The sequence below is a fragment of the Nematolebias whitei genome, chromosome 9 (assembly GCF_014905685.2).
Source record: "Nematolebias whitei isolate Nwh7 chromosome 9, NemWhi1, whole genome shotgun sequence".
Classification (NCBI taxonomy): Eukaryota; Metazoa; Chordata; class Actinopteri; order Cyprinodontiformes; family Rivulidae; genus Nematolebias; species Nematolebias whitei.
The window spans coordinates 10,577,827-10,600,121 of record NC_056506.1 but is presented as its reverse complement, the minus strand read 5'-3'; the positions used below and the strand labels follow the sequence as shown (position 1 = coordinate 10,600,121).

General features: G+C 45.4%; 1 protein-coding gene across 1 annotated transcript in view; it reads left to right on the top strand.

The window, feature by feature from the left end:
• tgs1 (trimethylguanosine synthase 1) overlaps positions 1–22,295 on the top strand; it is a gene marked incomplete in the record, with an annotated part of 304,266 nt that overhangs the window by 143,974 nt on the left and 137,997 nt on the right. Inside the window, 2 exon segments of the mRNA XM_037682064.1 lie at positions 7,725–8,009; positions 19,219–19,348. Coding sequence (XP_037537992.1) covers positions 7,725–8,009; positions 19,219–19,348 — 415 coding nt within the window.

Sequence of the window (22,295 nt, the reverse complement as noted above, 5' to 3'; positions counted from 1 at the left end):
TGTGTGTATATATATATATATATGTGTGTGTGTGTGTGTGTGTGTGTGTGTGTGTGTGTGTGTGTGTGTGTGTGTGTGTGTGTGTGTGTGTGTGTGTGTGTATAGGTCCTTCTCAAAAAATTAGCATATTGTGATAAAGGTCATTATTTTCCATAATGTAATGATAAAAATGAAACTTTCATATATTTCAGATTCATTGCACACTGTATTATGAAATTCTTTTTATCTAAAGGGCTCGTGAAACGGTCGGCACAGATATTCAGACAAGATGGGAAAAATAAAAGACAAAAGCTGTCACTGCTAGGATAAATAAGTGTCATTTATTAACCTGCCACAGAAAACAGCCAAGCAAAAAACATGTACACTCTTAACACACAGATTGATATGAAATAACTTCTCACCGTGACACTGGCCGGGAAGTCGTTTTCGACCCAGGTAAAGAAGAATCACATCAAAAATGGCGCATGGCACCAGCGCGCGGCTGATCCATCACAGGACTTCCAAAGATTAAGTTGTTTGATACATTTCTTATATACCTTCTTCCCTGACCGGACCGCGTGAGAGCAGATCAAAGCAAGTTTTGATGGTTGCCAGGAGGACAGATTTAATTAAATCTGTTTTTCCTTCATCAAAGCAGTCTGTGCAACAGAGCGATGGTTTCATAAAAAACATGTCCTTCAAAACCTGGGTCACTGTAACCTGAAGATTGGGCCCGATCTTCTGGCTAGAGCATCCCCAGAGAACTTTAATTACTCCAAAACGCATCTGCAGCACAGGAATGACTGAATAAGCAGATAAGCTGCATCAAAAGTGAGTATAAGTGTGTTTAAATAAGTGTAATATAGGTATAGATTGACATAAAAAGCATTAAAATAATCATTTCTATATCATTCCACCCTTGCTTTTATGGCAATAATAAGTAACACACACAAAATGTATATGTTTGAATAGGCATAAAGGCAACTTAACACCTTGTAAAACATATTTTCATATCACACACCAACTGAAATATTTCAGGTCTTTAATTGTTTTAATACTGATGATTATGGTATACAGCTCATGAAAACCCAAAATGCCTGTCCCAAAAAATTAGCATATCATGAAAAGTTTCTCTAAACAAGCTATTAACCTAACCATCTGAAGATTCCTGAGGCTTTTAAAAACTCCCAGCCTTGTTCATTACTCAAAACCGCAAACATGGGTAAGACTGCTGACCTGACTGCTGTCCAGAAGGCCATCATTGACACCCTCAAGCAAGAGGTTAAGAGACAGAAAGAAATTGCTGAATGAATAGGCTGTTCCCAGAGTCCTGTATCAAGGCACCTCAGTGGGAAGTCTGTGGGAAGGGAAAAACTTGTGGCAGAAAACGCTGCACAATGAGAAGAGGTGACCGGACCCTGAGGAGGATTGTGGAGAAGGGCTGATTCCAGACCTTGGGGGACCTGCAGAAGCAGTGGACTGAGTCTGGAGTAGAAACATCCAGAGCCACCTTGCACAGGCGTGTGCAGGAAATGGGCTACAGGTGTCGCAGGTCAAGCCACTTTTGAACCAGAAACAGCGGCAGAAGCACCTGAACCTGGGCTACAGAGAAGCAGTACTGGACTGTTGCTCAGTGGTCCAAAGTACTTTTTTCGGATGAAAGCAAATTTTGCACGTCATTCGGAATTCAAGTTGCCAGAGTCTGGAGGAAGACTGGGGAGAAGGAAATGCCAAAATGCCAGAAGTCCAGTGTGAAGCACCCACAGTCAGTGATGGTCTGGGGTGCCATGTCAGCTGCTGGTGTTAGTCCACTGTGTTTTATCAAGGGCAGGGTCAATGCAGCTAGCTATCAGGAGATTTTGTAGCACTTCATGCTTCCATCTGCTGAAAAGCTTTACGGAGATGAAGATTTCATTTTTCAGCACGACCTGGCACCTGCTCACAGTGTCAAAACCACTGGTAAATGGTTTACTGCCCATGGTATTACTGTGCTCAATTGGCCTGCCAACTCTCCTGACCTGAACCCCATAGAGAAATTGTGGGATATTGTGAAGAGAAAGTTGAGAGACGCAAAACCCAATACTCTGGATGAGCTTAAGGCCGCTATCGAAGCATCCTGGGCCTCCATAACACCTCAGCAGTGCCACAGGCTGATTGCCTCCATGCCACGCCGCATTAAAGAAGTCATTCATGCAAAAGGATTCCTGACCAAGTGTTGAGCGCATAACTGAACATGATTATTTGAAGGTTGGCGTTTTTTGTATTAAAAACACTTGTCTTTCATTGGTGGGATGAAATATGCTAATTTTTTGGGACAGGCATTTTGGGTTTTCATGAGCTGTATGCCATAATCATCAGTATTAAAACAATTAAAGACCTGAAATAATTCAGTTGGTGTGCAATGAATCTGAAATATATGAAAGTTTCATTTTTATCATTACATTATGGAAAATAATTACCTTAATCACAATATGCTAATTGTTTGAGAAGGACCTGTAGCATCCCTCCGCCTGCGTGTTGGTATACAGGTTCTGACTGTTGTTTGTGCCTATGCGCCAAACAGCAGTTCAGATTACCCACCATTTTTGGAGTCCTTGGAGTAGGTACTGAAGAGTGTGGCTCCTGGGGACTCCCTTGTTTTGCTGGGGAACTTCCAACACTCACGTGGGCAATGACAGTGAGACCTGGAGGGGTGTGGTTGAAAGGAGCGCCCCCCCGATCTGAACCTGAGTGGTGTTCTGTTATTGGACTTATGTGCTCGTCATAGATTGTCCATAACGAACAACATGTTCAAGCATAAGGGTGTCCATATGTGCTCTTGGCACCAGGACACCCTATGCCTCATTGCGATGATCGACTTTGTTGTCATCTCATCTGATCTAGGGCTGCATGTCTTGGACACTTGGGTGAAGAGAGGGGCGGAGCTGTCCACTGACCACTATCTGGTGGGGAATTGTCTCCAATGGTGTTTGAGGATGCCGGTCAAACCTGGCAGGCACAAATGTATTGTGATGGTCTGCTGGAAACGTCTGGCAGTCTCCTGTGAGACAGAGCTTTAACTCCCACCTCTGGGACAGCTTTGAACACATTCCGGGGGAAGTGGGGAACATTGAGTCCGAGTAGGCTATGTTCCGTGCCTCTATTGTTGAGATGGCTTATCGGAGCTGTGGCTGCAAGATTGTCGTGCCTGTGGTAGCTGTAACCCTCGAACCCAGTGGTGGACACCGGTGGTGAGGGATGCTATCAGGCTGAAAGAGGATTCTTATCAGGCCTTTTTGGCCTGTGGGACCCCGGATGCAGCTGATGGGTACTGGCAGTCCAAGCGACATGTAGCTCGGGTTTTCGCTGAGGCAAAACCTCAGGCGTGGGAGGAGTTCAGAGAGGTCATGGAGAATGATCTCCGTACGGCTTTGAAACAATTCTGGTCCACTATCCGGCATCTAAATTCAATTCAGTTTATTTATCCATCCTTCCATCCATTTTCTTCCGCTTATCCGGAGTCGGGTCGCGGGGGTAGCAGCCTAAGTAGGGAGGCCCAGACTTCCCTCTCCCCAGCCACTTGGGCCAGCTCTTCCGGGGGAATCCCGAGGCGTTCCCAGGCCAGCCGAGAAATATAGTCCATCCAGCGTGTCTTGGGTCTTCCTCTGGGCCTCCTTCTGGTGGGACATGTCCGGAACACCTCACCAGGGAGGCGTCCAAAAGGCATCCTAAACAGATGCCCAAGCCACCTCAACTGGCTCCTCTCGACGTGGAGAAGCAGCGGCTCTACTCTGAGTCCCTCCCGGATGATCGAGCTTCTCACCCTATCTCTAAGGGAGAGCCCAGACATCCTGCGGAGAAAACTCGTTTCGGCCGCTTGTATCCGAGATCTCATTCTTTCGGTCACAACTCAAAGCTCGTGACCATAGATGAAAGTAGGAACGTAGATCGATCGGTAAATTGAGAGCTTCGCCTTTTGACTCAGCTCTCTCTTCACCACGACAGACCTGTACAGCGCCTGCTTCACTACAGACGCTGCACCTATCCGCCTATCGATCTCACGCTCCATTTTTCCCTCATTCGTGAACAAGACCCCAAGATACTTGAACTCCTCCAATTGGGGTAGGACCTCCTCCCTGACCCGGAGAGGGCACTCTACCCTTTTCCGGCTCAAGCCCATGGCATCGGATTTAGAGGAACTGATCTTCATCCCGGCCGTGTCGCATTCGGCTACGAACCGATCCAGCGAAAGCTGTAGATCACGATCTGATGAAGCCAATAAGACCACATCATCTGCAAAAAGCAGAGACGCAATCCTAAGGCCGCCAGAACAGATCCCCTCAACACCTTGGCTGTGCCTAGAAATTCTTTCCATAAAAGTTATGAACAGCATCGGCGACAAAGGGCAACCTTGGCTGAATCCAACTCTCACCGGGAACAAGCCCGACTTACTGCCGGCGATGCGGACCAGGCTCTGACACCGGTCATACAGGGACCTAACAGCCTGTATCAAAGGTCCCGGTACCCCATACTCCCTGAGTACCCCCCACAGGGTTCCCTGGGGGACGCGGTCGAACGCCTTCTCCAAGTCCACAAAGCACATGTAGACCAGTTGGGCAAACTTCCACATTCCTTCCAGGACCCTGCTGAGAGTGTTTAGGTGGTCCAGTGTTCCACGGCCAGGACGAAAATCACACTGCTCCTCCTGAATCCGAGGTTCGACTATCCGACGGACCCTCCTCTCCAGAACCCCCGAATAGACCTTACCAGGGAGGCTTAAAAGCATTATTCCCCTGTAGTTGGAACACACTCTACGGTCCCCCTTTTTGAATAGGGGGACCACCACCCCGGTCTGCCAATCCAGAGGAACTTCTCCCGATGTCCACGCAATATTGCAGAGTCGCGTAAGCCAACACAACCCTACAACATCCAGAGCCTTAAGGAACTCCGGGCGAATCTCATCCACCCCTGGGGCCCTGCCACCAAGGAGCTTTTTAACCACCTCGGTGACCTCAGCACCAGAGATTGGAGGGCCCGACCCAGAGTCCCCAGGCACAGAGTGCATGCGTGTATCGCGCCTCCGGAGACGCACGAGCGCTCCAGCTCTTCTGCCCCTCTTGCGAAGTCTCACTCTTTTGGCCAAAAAGTGCACAAGTTCTGCAGCAGGCACTAAAAAAACTGGAGTAATGTCCTCATGGGTTGTAATTCTGATGTTTAGTAGCTCCTCGCGAGTGTAGGAGCATGCAGACACATGATTAAAGCACAAAAACAGAAAAAACAGAGCGCACCAGAATGCCAGGCGACCGTACATGACCATTCCAAGATGGCGGCCCTACGGCTCATCAGTGCCAATAGGCAACAGAGGTCAATGCTTTTTCTAGCTTTTATATGATATCTATGATAGCAATGCCCCCACAGGCTTGTACAGTGAGCCACATTTTTTTCCGACCACGTTTCTTCCTTGAAGATGATGGGTCCCCACTATCCTTCTAGTTTTTAAGAATGCGTTGTGCAATTTTTAACCCAATTTTAGTAGTTTTTGCAATCTCCTTACGTTTTTTTCTGCTTGATGCATTCCAATTATTTGACCCTTTTCAAACAGACTGGCATCTTTTCCACGACCACGCGATGAGTCTTTCGACATGGTTGTTTTAAGAAATGAGAAGCAACTCATTGCATCAGTTGGGGTTAAATAACTTGTTCCCAGCTGAAAGATAATCACCCATGCAATAATTATCTAATAGGAGGCTTGTACCTATTTGCTTCGTTAAATCCAGGTGGCGACTTTTTTTTGGCCAGGCAGTGTTTTAAGATCCTGTCATATTTAGGCAGGACTCCTGTCAAAAAATCTGCGAAGTCAGTCAGAAAGTCCTTGTTGTACTTTGGAGGTCTGTATAAAGCAGCACACAGCACTGTGTGTGAAGATCCGAGCTCAAATAAGTTGAACTCAAAGTTGGAATAAAATGTTAAAGGTGTGGTTTGTTTACAGAGATAGCTCTCCCTGTAAACAGTCGCTATTCCTCCTCCTCGACCAGTCATCCTCTGAGAGCTGAAGTACAGTAAGTACAGTTCAGTGGCAAGAGTTCACAAAAAGCACTGGACTCACTGGAAGTTATCCACGTTTCAGTTATGAATAAAAAACCCAGACCGCTGGAGGTGAAGAAGTTCTTCAGAATAAAGGTCTTGTTAGTTAGCGCTCTAACATTACCCAGGGCCATGTGAGCTTCAGAGGGAACCGGGATGATATAATCCACCCAAGGAGCCAGGTCCAGCTGCTGCAGGTTGTGATGATTCAGTCCATACGCACGGAGGTGGAGGAAGGTGAGGCAGTGCCAGCCCAACAACAGGAACCTGAGAGGAGCTGATAGGATCCAAGGAGTGCTGCGGGATGAAACTATCAGATGCAGCTTTAAACCCATCAGAGAGAGCAGCCAACGCCAAACAGGCTTTCAGTCTGACCAGCTGGGCGCTGTTTCCTGTGGCGTCTGCACCCTCTGCGTGCAGGTGGAGCTGGGGCGTGGCACATGTAGGCCGGCACGTTCGACAGAAATGGAGGGGAAAAAGTTTTCTGGCCATTTTGCACAAATGGAGTCGAGTTATTAATACAGGGCCGAAGAGTAAAAAGAGTTTGGTGATTATACACCAGCCGAGAGTTGGCACCCTGAGTTATAAAAGCAAAAAACAACAAAAAAATCAAGGTTTTCAGAGCGAGGCAAGCCGACCATACTGCCGTCACCATCTTGACCCGGAAGGCTGATCTTGTCATTTCTTCCTTGTTACTGTTTCGATTGATTGTTCTGAATTAGCAGAGCCTCGTGCATTGTTCAGTCAGTTCTGTGTTCCTGTACAAGGAACTGACCATGGAACTATGTTTTTTTTTTTTTTTTTTATCTGTCCACAGGACCTGACTTAACTTTGTTAGATTTTTCTACCTGGATTATTGAGCATGAATCAGAATGTTCCTGGTACAGTTTTGTTTTTGTTTGGTCAGGATCACGTCTTGACACAGCAGTGTCCACTGCAACACTGGTGACTTGTGAACCCTGCCTCTCACACAGTGATTGCTGGACATGGACACCAGCTCTGCACAACTCGAAAAGGAAGAAGCGTGTTAAAGTAAATAAATAAAAGATGAATGCATTTTTTATCGAACTAACAAAATGGAAAGTGAGCTAGGAAGAAAAAAATCTAAATCAAATGAAATTCAGCAGGGATTCTTCTTGGTACTCTTTGACAATCTTTTTAATTCTGTTATTTTTTCAGACGCCTTCAATCTCAAGATTATGACCTTATCTCATTCCCAGATATTTTAAACCTTTCCAAATTCCTCTGATATTGAAATGTTTATGAAACCTCACCCCCTCACTGAGAGGGACAATTTCTTCTATATATCTAAACATTTTTTACCCTTTCAACTTTTTCCACTGTTGAAAACTGTATGGGCACCAGATTCGAGACTGTTGATTATGGCTGAAGTTTGGGGGGAAGTTTTAAAAAGTTAACAACAGATCATTAATCTGTGTTAGACACAGTTTAAAGAAATATTGAATTCCATATTGAGCCCGCTGCACTAAAGCCAGGTTTGCAATAATATTTACCACAGTGACTCCTCTGTAACTTATACTTGCTTTTTAGGGATTGTTGTCGGGTTGGGGGTGTCTTGTTTGTTAATTGTTAATTTAACATGCTAAAAATCAATAAATAAAATGATTAAAAAAAAAAGTTGTAACAAAAGCTCTTTCTCCTCCCTCTCCTAACCCATACAGCTGAACATGGAGAAGCTCTGCTGTGGGAAAGCTGGCTGGAGAAGCATCCAGAGACCAAAGTGGTGTCTACAGACAATCCTGGATCAGTTCCTGCTCCTTGGGATAACCCAGATACAAAAGTGATGTGGGAGAAGCATGCTACAGATACCTACTATACATACTGGGAGTGTTACTCCTACTGGGCAGCCCAGGGCTGGACTGCTGACTATCCTGGCAGGAAAGGGAATCCTGGTGGAGAAGAAACATTAGAGCTGATGGAGACTCTTGTACAGAAGCAGAGTGAAGGTGAGACTGAAGCTGAGAGCCAAGAAGCAGAAAACTATGTTGACATTTTGAGTGAGCTGTTGGGACAGAGCTGCTCTCTGGATTCACAGCCAGACAAACAGCATCTGAGTGTGTATGACAGCAGAGAACAGTCAAAGGAACAGCTTTGTGGATCTGAGGAACGTTCAGATGGTGGCAATGATCATGAAACACCTGCTGGCACTTCACAGCACGTCCCGCACCAAATAGGTAATGTTAATTACTATCAATTTTACATATGCTACATGTTCATGCAGACTATTTATGACAAAATAATAAAGGCCTAGTTTTCCTTTAGCGAATGCATATCTACTGTTGACTTACCTGCCAGTGGTAAATGGTCCACAATTTATAATATACAACCCCTGGCAAAAATTTTGTAATCACCGCTCATGAAGGATGTTCTTTCAATTGTTTTAGTTGTCCTCCGTCACGGAGCAATAAGGGAGAATTGGAAATATCCTGCATCCATCTGTGCATGTTGTGAACAAAACTTGAAAAATAAATGAGGCACCGACATCCATTTTGTCTGTGGCTAAATTTAGGTGCAAGAAAAGTCACTATCGAAAATAGGGTGCCATATCAAAATCCAAGATGGCTGCCGCCATAAATGTTTGTCCAAGTTGTCAGCATGATAACTTGAAAAATAAATGAGGTACTGACTTCCATTGTGGTGCGTGGCTACATCTACGCCTAAGAAAGTTTTCTTTTTAAGGTTCTTTTTTGATCTGGGATCTGCAATATGAGAAAGAGAGAGGCAGATTGATGAGAAATACTTGTCAGTAGTTTCGGCTATGCCTTGGAGAATTCAAGCTGTTGGAAAATCCGCAGGTGGTGCAACAAAGTACTACTGGCGCAGTGTTTTCAAATACTTTCATTATTTTTTCCTTACACTTGAGTAACCTACTTGACTATAAAAGGGTTACAGTAGTCCTTTGTTTATCGCAGGGGATCCGTACACTGAAGCCCCGCGATAAGTGAAAAACCACAAAGTAGAACAAGCTCTTGCAATATTCTAAACAATGTTTCTATAACGAGCACAGAATGTCACGATTTCAGCTCTCTGCTTCCAGCTGCTTTCTGCCATATGCCAGCGTTCTCGGCCATGCCCATTTTTCCGCTGCAGAGCGGAGATATGACACGCTGCAGGAGAAAGCTTCTCCTGCAGCTGTGGGCTGCACACAACTAACTAATTTAAAATAATTTATTCTAAATAAAAATTCCATGCCGATCATGAGGCTCATCCATCAATCAGCCAATTGTGTCATATCCAATCTTAAGGCTCCAGTATACTTGCGCATCCTGTCAGCTGCGCTGAAACTGTGTGCACCATCTGCAGAGGGTTGAGACTTCAAACTCAAACATCCACCCTGAGTGGCTGCTGTCAGCTCCACAGACAAGGGGCGTTTACCTTCGGGACAAATTGAGTTCACCAATTGGTCATTAGCTGACCCTCCTACTGGATTGATTGACAGGTCGCAAAAAAATTAAATAAAAGAGAGCTGGCAGCCCCAGCCGCAGTGGTGTTCTGTGTTTATATCTTGTTAATAAAAAGTTCAGGGAGCGCTGGCCCTGCAGCCCACACATCAGACCAGCCCACCAGGAAATCTCCAGACCCTCCTGCAGCCACGCTGGACCTGATTTTAATTTGCTTGTGACAAATTACTTCATTTCTCCCCATTTCAGTCATGGCGTCAACGGAGGAGGAGGAAGCGATCACTTGCCTCTTGAAAAAAAAAGAAAAGAAAAGGCCATTAAACCAGATCAGGGGTGAAGAAGGGAAATTTAATACTTTCGTGTCGCTTACAAAACAGTCCGTCGCCGGGCAGTTTATTTTGCAACACCGAGTACTCGTACGCGGTCGTAGAAATTGAGCTTTGCACAGACATGCCTTGCAGACGTCTGCTTTGAGTTTAATCCGGTATGCGTGGACCCACGTACGTGCGAGTTTACTGGAGGCTTTGCTTTGAACAACCGCGATAGGGCGAGTCCGCAGAAAACAAAACGTGAAGTAGCAAGAGACTACTGTACTGCTAAAGTTTAACCCTCCTACTGCGCTTGAATAGCAGTTTTCTTGATCTGGGTTGACTACAAAAGTTAAATCAGTTCTGTAGGTACATCCAGTGATTGTTTCCAAAGTATTTCAATAAAATTCATCCAGTATACAGGTATACAATAGTCCCTCGCTATTTCGCGGTTCGTTTATCGCGGATTTGCTATATCGAGGTTTTTCAAAATAAGATTGGACATGACACAATTGGTTGATTGATGAATGAGCCATGGATTGTTTATTTAAAATAAATTATTTTAAATGATTTTGCTCCATGTGTGCAGCCCGCAAGTGCAGGGGGAAGCTCCTTCATGCAGCTGATCAGCTGATCTTCTTCTCTGCCATGCACACATTTCTCCTGCTACATCGGCTTTGTTGCTGTCCAGATGCACCAATCAACTTTTGTCTTCCATCATAAAATTCAAAGTATGTCACATTGTACAATTGTCATAATCACAAAATACAAAAGTGCTAAAAGTTATTTTTAATTATTTTAAAACTTCTATGTTCAGTTGTTGAAGTGTAATTTATCAAGAAGTACCTTTGTGCTCTGTGCTGCAGAGCTGAAGCTGTGAGACATCCCTTTGATGTCCTGCTGCACTTCTCTTCTCTACAATTTAAATTTAAATACTGTAACATTTTAAATAAACAATCTATGCTGCATGGATTGTTTATTTAAAATGTTACAGTATTTAAATTTAAATAGTTTATTTAAGGAGGGAGATTGGGAGTAACATGTGATGGATGAGTTAGAGTGATTGTAGCCTGGCACGTCATGACAAAGTTTACTGAACTTGAACTGAACTTGAATTTGGACTACTGTATCCTTACTTTGCGGTTTTTCACTTATGGGTGGGTGTGGTCCCTAACACCCGCGATAAATGAGGGACTACTGTATCATCAAAAAATATTTAGCTAACAGACATGTACAATTGGCTCAAAATAATTATTATAGTAGCTAAATCTGAAAATAAGATTTTGGAAAATCTGTTTACTCTCATAATATGTGATCTAGAGCAGTGGCCCCCAACCACCGGGCTGCGGACCGGTACCGGGCCGTGGGTCAATTTATTCCGGGCCCCACAGAAAAAAACAAAACTTTTATTTTGAAAAATCACCGGATTATCTCCACCACATCTGTCAATGTCTCACTCTTGACGCAGGTCAACATACACAAGTGGTAAGTTTCAGTTTCTGTTAGACGCATGCGCAGATTGGTTCTACATTACCCTTTCGGGTGGAGTAAGCTGTTGGGGGAAGAATCAGTTTTGTTGTGTGTTTCCTTGACTAATGAAGCCTTCTGGACCGAAGGCGAAACGTTTCAGCACAAAAAAAAAAAAAAAACGTCCAGATGACCTGACTGAAAAATGTTAGATTACACTGCATACTTTTCAACCCACCTGACAAAGAGTGACTGTAAAACTATTAACTAAATAAAACTTTAATTTTAAACAAAGCTTCCTAATGTCACATCAGAGCTGGTTTTGCCTTGAACTTTTTTGAATTCACATCAGAGCTGTTCCTTCGCATTTCTGCTTCTGCTCTTAAAAAAAAAAATCTATGCCCCTAAAAGTTCAAAGTCATGGGCAATTTTATTAAAAAACACAAATATAATTAAAGTTTTGCACTATGCATACGTTGCTGCGCTTTTGTGTACAATCTGATGTGTTATTCACTGCGGAGCAGCGAGGAGGATGAGGAGGCACAGCTGACCCCGGTGTGGGATATACTAGTTAAAGGAGAAATGATCCTGCACTTAATACACTTATCCTGATGCATGCTCAATAATTCAGGTAGAAAAATCTAAAAAAGTTCAATCTGGTCCTCTAGACATTCAAAAAAACAAAACAAAGCAAAAAAATCTAGATAAGTTTTGTTTTTCATCCGAGAGACTTCCTCAGTCTGAGGTGCTGTATTCAGCTCAGTCTCTTAAATAGCACCTTCTTAGAGTGGATCAACCAGTTTGCTGCTGACAACCAAAACCAGCTGCTCACATGGTCAAGAAGGACCATCAGCCTAACAATGGATCATTAGCACACTGATGGCTGTTTACTATTCACAGGGGGTTGAGTGATACTAGCAATAACAGCATTGTAAGAGGGGGACAGTTGAACCCGGAGGCCTCCACCCCGTTTAATGATGGATGATTTCTTTTCACAAAGATGGCCTCCTTTACTCCTTTCTCAAACCATACAGACTCTAGAGCAATGTGGATATCCTAACTGGGCCTTCCTGAAAGCAGAGAAGAAACCCAAACAGGACTCCAGTCAGCCATCAGGTGAAAAGGAGGAACCCAGACCCAGACCAGTGGTCATTCCATATGTTGAGGGAGTATCAGAGAAACTGAGACTTTTATTTTCTAAACATAACGTCCCAGTGGCTTTTAAACCCCAAAATCCATTACGGCAAAGACTGGTTCATCCCAAAGATCCAGTCCCCTGGCACAAACAGATTAATATTGTGTATGCTGTTCAGTGTCAGGAGGACTGTGATCAGTCTTACATCGGGGAAACTAAACAGCCACTGGCCAAAAGGATGGACCAGCACAGAAGATCAACATCATCCGGCCAGGACTCTGCGGTCTACACTCATCTCCTGGCCAGCGGTCACTCTTTCAGGGATGAAGATGTTCACATCCTGGACAGAGAGGAACAATGGTTTGAGAGAGGAGTAAAGGAGGCCATCTTTGTGAAAAGAAATCATCCATCATTAAACAGGGGTGGAGGCCTCCGGGTTCAACTGTCCCCCTCTTACAATGCTGTTATTGCTAGTATCACTGAACCCCCTGTGAATAGTAAACAGCCATCAGTGTGTTAATGATCCATTGTTGGGCGGCTGTCGCTGAGTGGTTAGAGCAGTCGTCCTCCAATGCAAGAGTTGGGGTTTCGAACCCCACAACAGTCACATGCTGAAGTGTCCCTGGGCAAGACACTGAACCCCTTGTTGCCTCCGATGTGTGTCCCATCGGTGTATGAATGTGATAAATCACTGATTAGTCTCTTTAGAATGATTTGTTCAATTAGCTTTGTAGAGATCTTGTAGAGTGCTGTATGAAGGGGTAAATGAGGGCACAGATTGTAGTGTCAAGTGCTTTGAGTGTCTCAATAAGATAGAAAGGCGCTATATAAGTACAGTCCATTTACCATTTAGGCTGATGGTCCTTCTTGACCATGTGAGCAACTTGTTTTGGTTGTCAGCAGCAAACTGGTTGATCCACTCTGAGAATGTGCTAATTAAGAGACTGAGCTGAATACAGCACCTCAGACTGAGGAAGTCTTTCGGATGAAAGACGAAACGTATCTAGATTTTTTGCTTTGTCATTTGTTCTTTGAATGTCCAGAGGACCAAATTTAACTTTTTTAGGTTAATACACTTATGAATCAAACATAAAGTAATTAAAAGTAAATTTGAAATACAGGTGCTGGTCATAAAATTAGAATATTGTGAAAAAGTTGATTTATTTCAGTGATTCCATTCAAAAAGTGAAACTTTTATATTCATTCGTTACACGCAGACTGATATATTTCAAATGTTTGTTTCTTTTAATGTTGATGTTTATAACTGACAATTAAGCAACTGACAAATCAGCGACCTCAATTTGTCCTGAAGTGAACGCCCCTTACCTGCAGAGCTGTAGTGGTTTTGCAATATGAACGCTTTGCGGTCATTTCAATAATGAGTTTACATCTTTTGTTTTATGTTAATCTACTGTAATAAACCTTTGTAAAATACAACAGAATGCAGGAAATGGCAATTACTTTATTCAAAATTCTCTGAGGTAGGACCCTCAGAATTCAAAATGAATTTGCCTTTGGCTTCCGGTGATGGATGAAAACATGTTTTAGCAGAATGTGTTGCTTATTTTCTTATTGTATAACAGGAAAACAGTTTCCACACCACTTGTACAGATTTGTAGTGCCCCCTTTAATATAGTTTCTCAGTGATATTTTCCCAACACGTAAATTTAATAAAATGTAGTTTTGAGATGATTGTTGTTGCGATTAAAGGTAACATTTGTTCTATTTCTTATAGGCTTCGCCCTTTAAGGCTGTCGCTTAGTGTTTTTTATCCCGTCATGCGAAGCATTGCACTGAAAAATTTAGTCCACGAAGAAGGAAAGTTGTCTAGCTTGACCAACCTTTGTTAAGACTGCCTGTGGTTCCGCCACGTCAACCTCCTGTCGTCCCGGTGAGTTCTCCTCCCCGAGGAGAAGCAGACGAGCAGTCTTGTTTCAAGGTAAGCGCCGAGGAGTATTCTCAGTGGCAGGTCGCTACACGCTGGATGACGCCATCTTGTAATTTTCCTCATCGCCGACTCTCGGAGTGAATCGGATGTTTCCTCCAGGACAGGCGACGTCAGCAGCAGCCCCCCACTGCTCATTCCCTCCTGGAGAGCGTAGTGTTGGTAGAGGGGGGCTGAGCGAATGCCCCCCCCCCCCCCCCCTCACACACATACACACACCTTGTTTCGCATCGGCAACCATACCGCTCCCAGCCGCCGGTGCCCTCCTCTGGAGTTGCCCGGCATAATCCAGGAGGCGGCTGACATGAAGGGACTTTTTCCATCCCTCTCTTTTCCCCGCCCTGATCGGATGATCTAGCGGGAAGGTTTCTGGGCTCCACTCTGGCTCGCCGTCCTGATCCCATCTGGCCTCGTTTTTCCCAGCAGTGACGTCCTATTGGGACGAGGCTGCAGCCAGTTCCTGGTAGAATAGGGCGCTGGTTCCCACATCCGTGCCCATCACCAGAGTGGAGGGGTTTCACCGAGCGGAAATTCCCTCAGTGCCCCCCTGGAGCCGAGCCTGACGGAGGCTTTAGGAGCAAAGATTTCCAGGTTGGACCAGCGTCCTGCGCCTCCGGGTAAGCCTAACTAGACGGTGACGTCGCTCTCCAACCGAGCTCACCAGTGTGTGCTCCAGGTGGCCGCAGCGAACAACACGTTACGCTGCTGGCATACAACGTTCAAGAGGCGGGAGGAGACGTAATGCTCCCTCTGCAAGGCAGCTGACGTCATCCTCAACCTGTGCGCCTCTTTGTTGTTTGCCGGTCTCGCATCGCAGCCGGAGGACGAGGTTTCCCAGAGATCCACCTGGCCCGTCACTCCACCTTCTTCTCGTAGGAGCTGCAGAAAGCTTTTTTGTTGGAGGGCTCTCATCAACGAGGGATCATTTTCAAGACGCTCCACGGCTGCACAACACCTCCCCGCTCTGCTACGCCAGCCCCGCCCTTCAGACATCCCCGGCATCCGGAAGTTCAGCTTTTCCCGAGATCGCCAACAGGTGGTGCCCTAGGACAACAAACTGCAGAGCTCAGGGGGAGATGACTCAAAATGATGGTTTGCGGAGGATGTGTGTGAAGATGACACGAGTGTTTGGAATAAAACATCATTTTATGATGAAAGTGTCTATTTTAGCCAGTCTGTCAGCTCGGATGACCTGACAGCGGCTCTGTCACACATCCTTCACACGAATGAGCCAGTGGCCTTTAAAAGGTTTTTTCAATCACTGTCGCTCCAAAACAAGGCGAGACGCCCGCATGACACAACTGTCGTAAGCGAATGTGGCCCGCACAACGAGTTTCAGTGGAATAACTCGTTTTCAGCCCAAGCTGCACACCCCTCACCAAAGTAGTGTCAACGCGCGCTCCCACGGCGTCAACAGTTTTCACACGCTTCTCCTCAACACACGCCGGTCCACATAGACATGAATGTGGACCTGCAGCCCGAGCGCAGCACACAGATGAGCCCAGAGCCCCTTCGAGGAAGCCTCGCCTTTGGGTCACGGGAAAAACACTCCCGCGGCTCATGACGGCGGCCTAGGGGTGGATTGACTGACATCCGTAAAAACATGACGCACCATCTAAACGTGCGCCCACTCCACGGACATTATGCGGAGTGGCTGCGGGCTTGCTCGCCAGACATGGATGGCCAAGCTGATAACAGGGGTTACATGTTGCAACTTGCAGCCCGACCCCCTCCGTTCGGAGGAGTTTTTAGAGACTGTCCTGTCATCCAGAGCAGGTCTCATCCCTAAAGGCAGAAGTCCAGGGGTTCCCGACGGAGAGGAAAACACAGGTTTTTATTCACGTTACTTCCTGGTTCCAAACAGACTGGAGGAACGGGACCAATTTGGACCTGTCAGTTTTTCAACAAGGCGATCGTGGGCAGACTGCTTCACATGTCGGCATAGGCTCAGGTGTTGACGTCACACCTGCTAATTCTGGGCTTCGCCACAAAATTGAAAAAGTTTAATTCTCCCAGCCCAGATGATTTTTTTCTGGGAGTGGGGCTAATCTCAACCACCATGAGGGCTCCTTTATTTGTTTATCACCGACGAGAATCGACTCTCTAAGAGTCCAGCTCCGCCACGTAAGACTGGGCAGAGTAGTAACAGCTATTTTCCATCATAAAGCTGTTAAGAACGATCTCGTCAGCTCACACAGTGGTCCCGCTGGGCTTACTGCACATGAGACGCCTCCAGAGATGGTTTGCTCGTCAGCGCATGGATCTGGTGAGGCAAAAAGAGACGGACGATCACTGTTCCTTCCTCTGTGAGAACAGATCTCCGACACTGGGAAACCCCCTGGTTCTGTTGGAGGGAGCCCCCATCAGCAGACCTACGTCACACATGTCAGTCTTCACAGATGCACCGGTGTCAGGTTGGGAGGTGACATGCCTATCTTGTGCTGTAGGGGTGCTGTGGCCTTTCTCACAACAGTTCATATAAACGTTCTGGAATGTTTCACGGTTTTGAATGTGATTCAACACTTTGCTCCTGTGCTGTAGAATCAACATGTTTTGATTCACACAGACAGCAAGGTTACTGCTGCCTACATAAACCAGCAGGGGTGTGTGCGCTCAGCCCAAATGTTACACATTGCGAGAAATGTGCTGTTTTGGGCACACCAAAATCTGCTCTCCATCAGAGCAGTGTACATCCCCGTTGTTCTAAACAAGAGGCAGATGTGATGTCCAGGGGCGGTCCGCGTCACGGGGAGTGGACCCTCCACTTCGGTCTGATGGCCCAGATGTGGCAGGAATTTGGCAATGCGGCCGTGGACCTGTTTGCGACACGGGGAAACGCTCAGTGTCAACTACGGGCTTCACTGAGCCCGCGAGACGAACCACCGCTGGGGGTGGACATGTTTGCTCACAGCCCATGGCCCAAAACACTTCTTTACGCATTCCCCCCACCTCCTCTGATATTACGGTTTCTGAACCGAGTTCAGGAGGAGGGACTGACAGCTCTCCTGGTGGCTCCCGAGCGCTTGAACGCACCATGGTTCCGGTTATACGACGCCAGTTATCGGGGCGCACGTGGAAACTGCTGTGGAGGGAGGATGCCCTCCTCCAGGCGGGAGAAGCGATCAGGAGTTACCCAGAAATAGGCCAGCACCTGTGGGTCTGGCCGCTGAGCGGATCTGCTTAGAGAGAATAGTCTCCCGCAAGATGTAGAGGCCACCTCATGTCCACTAGGCAACGTGCTGTCCTTTCTGCAGTAGCTGATGGACAGAAATTTGGCGTTCAGCATGATTAAAACGTATGCTGCAGCCATCTCTTCCTGTCACTAAGGTTTCGGAGACAGAACAGCTTTTAATCATCCGCTGATGAAGCGTTTTTTAAAAGGTGTACAGAGACGCAGTCCTTTTTCACGCCCACTTGCTCCACAGTGGGATTTAACGCTGGTCCTGCGGGCCCTGATCAAGCTCCATTCGAGCCACTGAATCATGTTCCAATTAAATTCTTGTCTCTTAAAACAGCCCTGCTGCTGGTTTTAACATCCGCTAAGAGGGTGTGATTTATCTGCCTTTTTTGTCGCTCCGTCATGTCTTAGAATTCAGGCTGACGGCAGCTCAGCTGACCAAATCCAGCGTTTATGCCTAAAACATCACGAGCTCTTTTAACCAAGAGTGATATTGTTGGAGCACCCCCCCCACACACACACACACACACACACACACACACACACACATCAGAAGAAGAAATATCTTTCCATCTGCTCTGTCCTGTGCGGGCGTTGATGTGTTACATATCATGCACAGCTGCAATGCATCAAACTCAACATTTTTTTGTGCTTTATAGAGATGCATCTGCAGGTCGCCCGTTATCCATCCAGCGCCTGTCACACTGGCTGTGTGAGGCCATTTCTAAAGCCTACAGAGCATCAGATTTAGAGCCTCCTGATAACCTCAGGGCGCACTTGACCAGAGGTATCGCATCTTTGACTGCTTTGCATAATAGTATGACAATGCAGGATATTTGTATTGCGGCTGCGTGGTCAACACCCTGCTCATTCATTCGTTCCTATTTACGTGATGTGACGGCTCGTTCCATGACACATTCTGTACTTAGTGTTCTAACAGAATGAATATTGTTGTTTCATGGAACCCCATTTTAACTCACATCTGTCTGCATGCATTACAGTGTGAGATGTTGTTATCAGTCACAAGTTATTTTGGTTCTATTGTCATTAATCAGTTCATGACTCTTGTTACCAATCAGTTCATTTGATTAATAATCAGCTCACTTGTTATTATTAATCTATTCATACTGTTCAGCCGTGAACCGGTTGATTCATGGCTCCTTTCAGCATTTTTCCTCCCCGTTGAAACTTTTTTAGGGCGTTCATGCATTCAGAACGCATAACTACACAGCATGCTTCTGTGCATGGTACACATAATTACGCAATGCGTAATTACGTACATGGAGAGCTGAGTGACAAGACGTTTTTGGGCAAGCTCCTCTTCATACGGTGTTCGAATGGACCCAGTGAGGCGAGGACCACATCTTCTTCTTCCTTAACCCACTAAGCGACAGCCTTAAAGGGCGAAGCCTATACGAAATAGAATGTTGGTTACGTACTGTAACCCCAGATTCTATGAGTATAGGCATAGCCCTTTAAGCGTCGGGCCTCACTGGCTCCTAAGTGGCTGAAGAAAAAGCTATTTGGGAGCCGATTACCCGCTCTTAACGTAATTTATACGGACCAGGTGGGGCCCACACAGCAGGTGGGCGTGGACAAAATTTTTAAGTGCAATGCTTCGCATGATGGGATAAAACCCACTAAGCGACAGCCTTAAAGGGCTACGCCTAAACTCATAGAATCAGGGGTTACAGTACGTAACCAACGTTTTTCTTATTCAGATTCTCAGCAGGTTGCTGGCCTTCCTACCAGGCATTGCAGCTCAGAGAAGAAAACTTTAAAAAGGGATGATGATGATGAGGAGGAGGATGATGATGAACAGCCAAACGGTCATTTTAAAGTGAAAAGCAGGTGAGTTCTGTCTACACAAGACGTTGTGGGTTCTCAAAAAAAACAAACACTTTATACACAAAAGTCCGATCAAGCATGTCACCCTATTATGGTCCTCTATAGCAGGGGCTCTTAAACTTTATGTTCAAAGGTCCAAATCTGACCTCTGGAAAAGTTCAAAGGTAAAAAAATAATATTATATGCAATATGCTGGTGAAGATTCTCAGTCATCCAGGACATGATGAATTCAAAAAGCGTTCAATACAAAAACAACTGGACTTTATTTGTAACAGAAGACGTTTCGCTCCTCATCCGAGGAGCTTTCTCAATTCAAAGAGCAGAGAGTGAGAGATACAGGTTATAAGGCTGAGTGAGATAAGACACACACACACATAAGACACACACACACACATATATGTAGATTGGCAGTTCACACCTAAAAACCTAAACAGTAGGAGTCTTTGTTCCTCTAATTCACAGTCGAGGCCCCTCTGTTCCCATCAGGTGTGAAAACCGGCTGGGGATCTGTTTTAAAGTTGCATTATATGTTTTTGAAAGTGGGAATCTGAGGCCTCCTCCTCTGTTAAGAGACGGCTTTTCTCTTTTTACATAAATTGCTTCCTTCACCCCCCTCTCAAAAAGAACACAGATGGTTTCTTAAAGAGAAAGGGAGGGGTCTGTGAAGAACACCGGAGTTTAGCTTTTTGTCATCCAGTGTCCAGTAGAAAGAGAGAGACACGAAGAAATTATAAAGCCGATAAATAAAAATGACGTAAATTATTTTCATTTATCATGTGATTAATTGTTGTTTATTATAAAATTGTTATATTATTATATTGTTTATTGCGACAAGCCTACATTATATAACTGTTATATATATATATATATATATATATATATATATATATATATATGTAGCCAACTTAATTCCTGTCCCTCGAAGAAAAACATGAAGAATCCGTAATTTAAATACAATTCTGTAACATTTATTTTCAGTTTGAACTATGACATGGAAATTACAGCAAATATTGAATATTAATTATCAACCAATAATATTATTTTAGAAAGACTTAAATCTTAAGACTTTGAGAAGGAGTTTTTAGATTCAATTTGGACTAAGGTTCTTAGCTCTTAATGGTAAAATGTGGGTAAGTTTATCTCAGATTTGTGAATTAAATTATCTAAACAAACTTAGTTGGCACTGTGTCTCTCATCAGAAGAAAGATGTTGGGTCCTACCAGAATATGCATCCATTTTTCTCATTACCACAGCAGATATGATGGCTTTGCTGGAGTTCCATGCTGAAGCCAGGGTTGTTAACATTAATAAAACTTACCTCAAGTTGCCTTTTTGGACATACATGCATATTCATGCACTTCATACATGCATATACATGCACTTCACTTCCGGCGAGCTGATGGACGGCAGCTCCCTCTGGCTTCTCTGCAGTTTTTTATCATCAAACTGACCCGTTTTTTCGAACCGGACTAAAGTTGGTCCTCCTTCCAACCGAATTCGGTGTTCAGTGACTCAGAGAGCCGGACGGGACCGTCCAAAAATATATTTTTGGTCCAGGACCGGCCGCTCCCACTTCACCGGTCACTCTAAACACACCCTGCCGGCCAGGTGACCCATCGAGCTGGGGAGTCGTCGCACGAAGGTCCAGTGTTTTTTTTTCTCTCTCTCTGGACCTCAACGAACTCATATATGGACCTTTGTGGTTCTACCTGGTTCCGACAAAAATCGCCGGGTAGTATTTCACTGGTTTTCTGCTGGACTGGCCCTCGTGGTGCCTTCATAGGTGTGGGGGAAGTGTACCTGTGTCCCTTGAATTGGACCAGAACCGAACCGAGGTGGCTGTGGGGGATTTAGTCTTTAACAGAGCCGGTCTCAGCTTCAGTGAGCAGCCCGTTACTTTTACCGAAGGACTGTCCACCTCCGTGGAATCGCTGTGTTCACATGGAGGAGACACTCCGGTGCTTTGAAGCGCCTCCGGAGCCACCGGAGTAAAATCGGGCCAGGGGCATCTTCAGCCTCTTCGTCTCTCGTGCTGTGGAGCGCCGGAGCCGGACTGGAGCAGAATTGGACCGGACCAGTTGTCGACTTCAGCCTCAGCCTCTCCGGTCAGTCTCGTTTTTCACCGGGGGTGCCTCGTGCTGTCGTCTGCGGAGGTGTCGTGCAGAGAAGCGAAGGAGCAGCGTGAAGGAGCAGTGTGAAGGATTAGGGCTGCACAGGCCTCCATCCAAACTCACCTGGATAATAATTAATTTTATTCCGGATCACACTGTTGGCCCCTGTTGACCTGAAACGAGCTAGGATCATGCCTTTCACTTCAGGGGGATTTTCTGACAGCTCGCTCTGCTGTTTGCTGCGAATTATCTGTTTCGGCCTGTTGATTCTGGACCCACCTTCTGTTTCCCATGGGAGCATCCATCCATCTTCACTGGGGGCCGGAGCCCTCCTTAGCCCAACTCAAACTGCAGTTGGGCCACCTCGTTGGGTTTGTTTGCCCATTTGAACTGTGATGTTTTATGGTCTGAAACTTTTCTGCATCATTCATATTACTGTCATTATTTTCAGTTCTCAGATTATCTGGAGTCACTGAATCTTGTTAATACACCTGAATCTGCCCATCACTGCCACTTTCACTGTTTTTGGGTTCTGAATGATCACGTCTTCATTAATGTTTCTCATGGTTTGATTATGGGGCTAATTGTCACACTGTTAACTCCTGTAATTACACATCAGTCACAAAAAACTCAAGAAAATGTCTGATAATAATGTTGTTACTGCTCTCAGGGATTCAGCCCAACCCTGGACCCCCCACTAATTACAGCACACCAAATGACTTTAAGAACGTGTCTGGTCTTCATTTTTTGCATGTAAACGCTTGTAGCCTTCTGAAAAAACTTGATGCTTTGAAAATTCTGGTCAGTTCTTCTGGGGCAGATGTTATCTTCATCTCTGA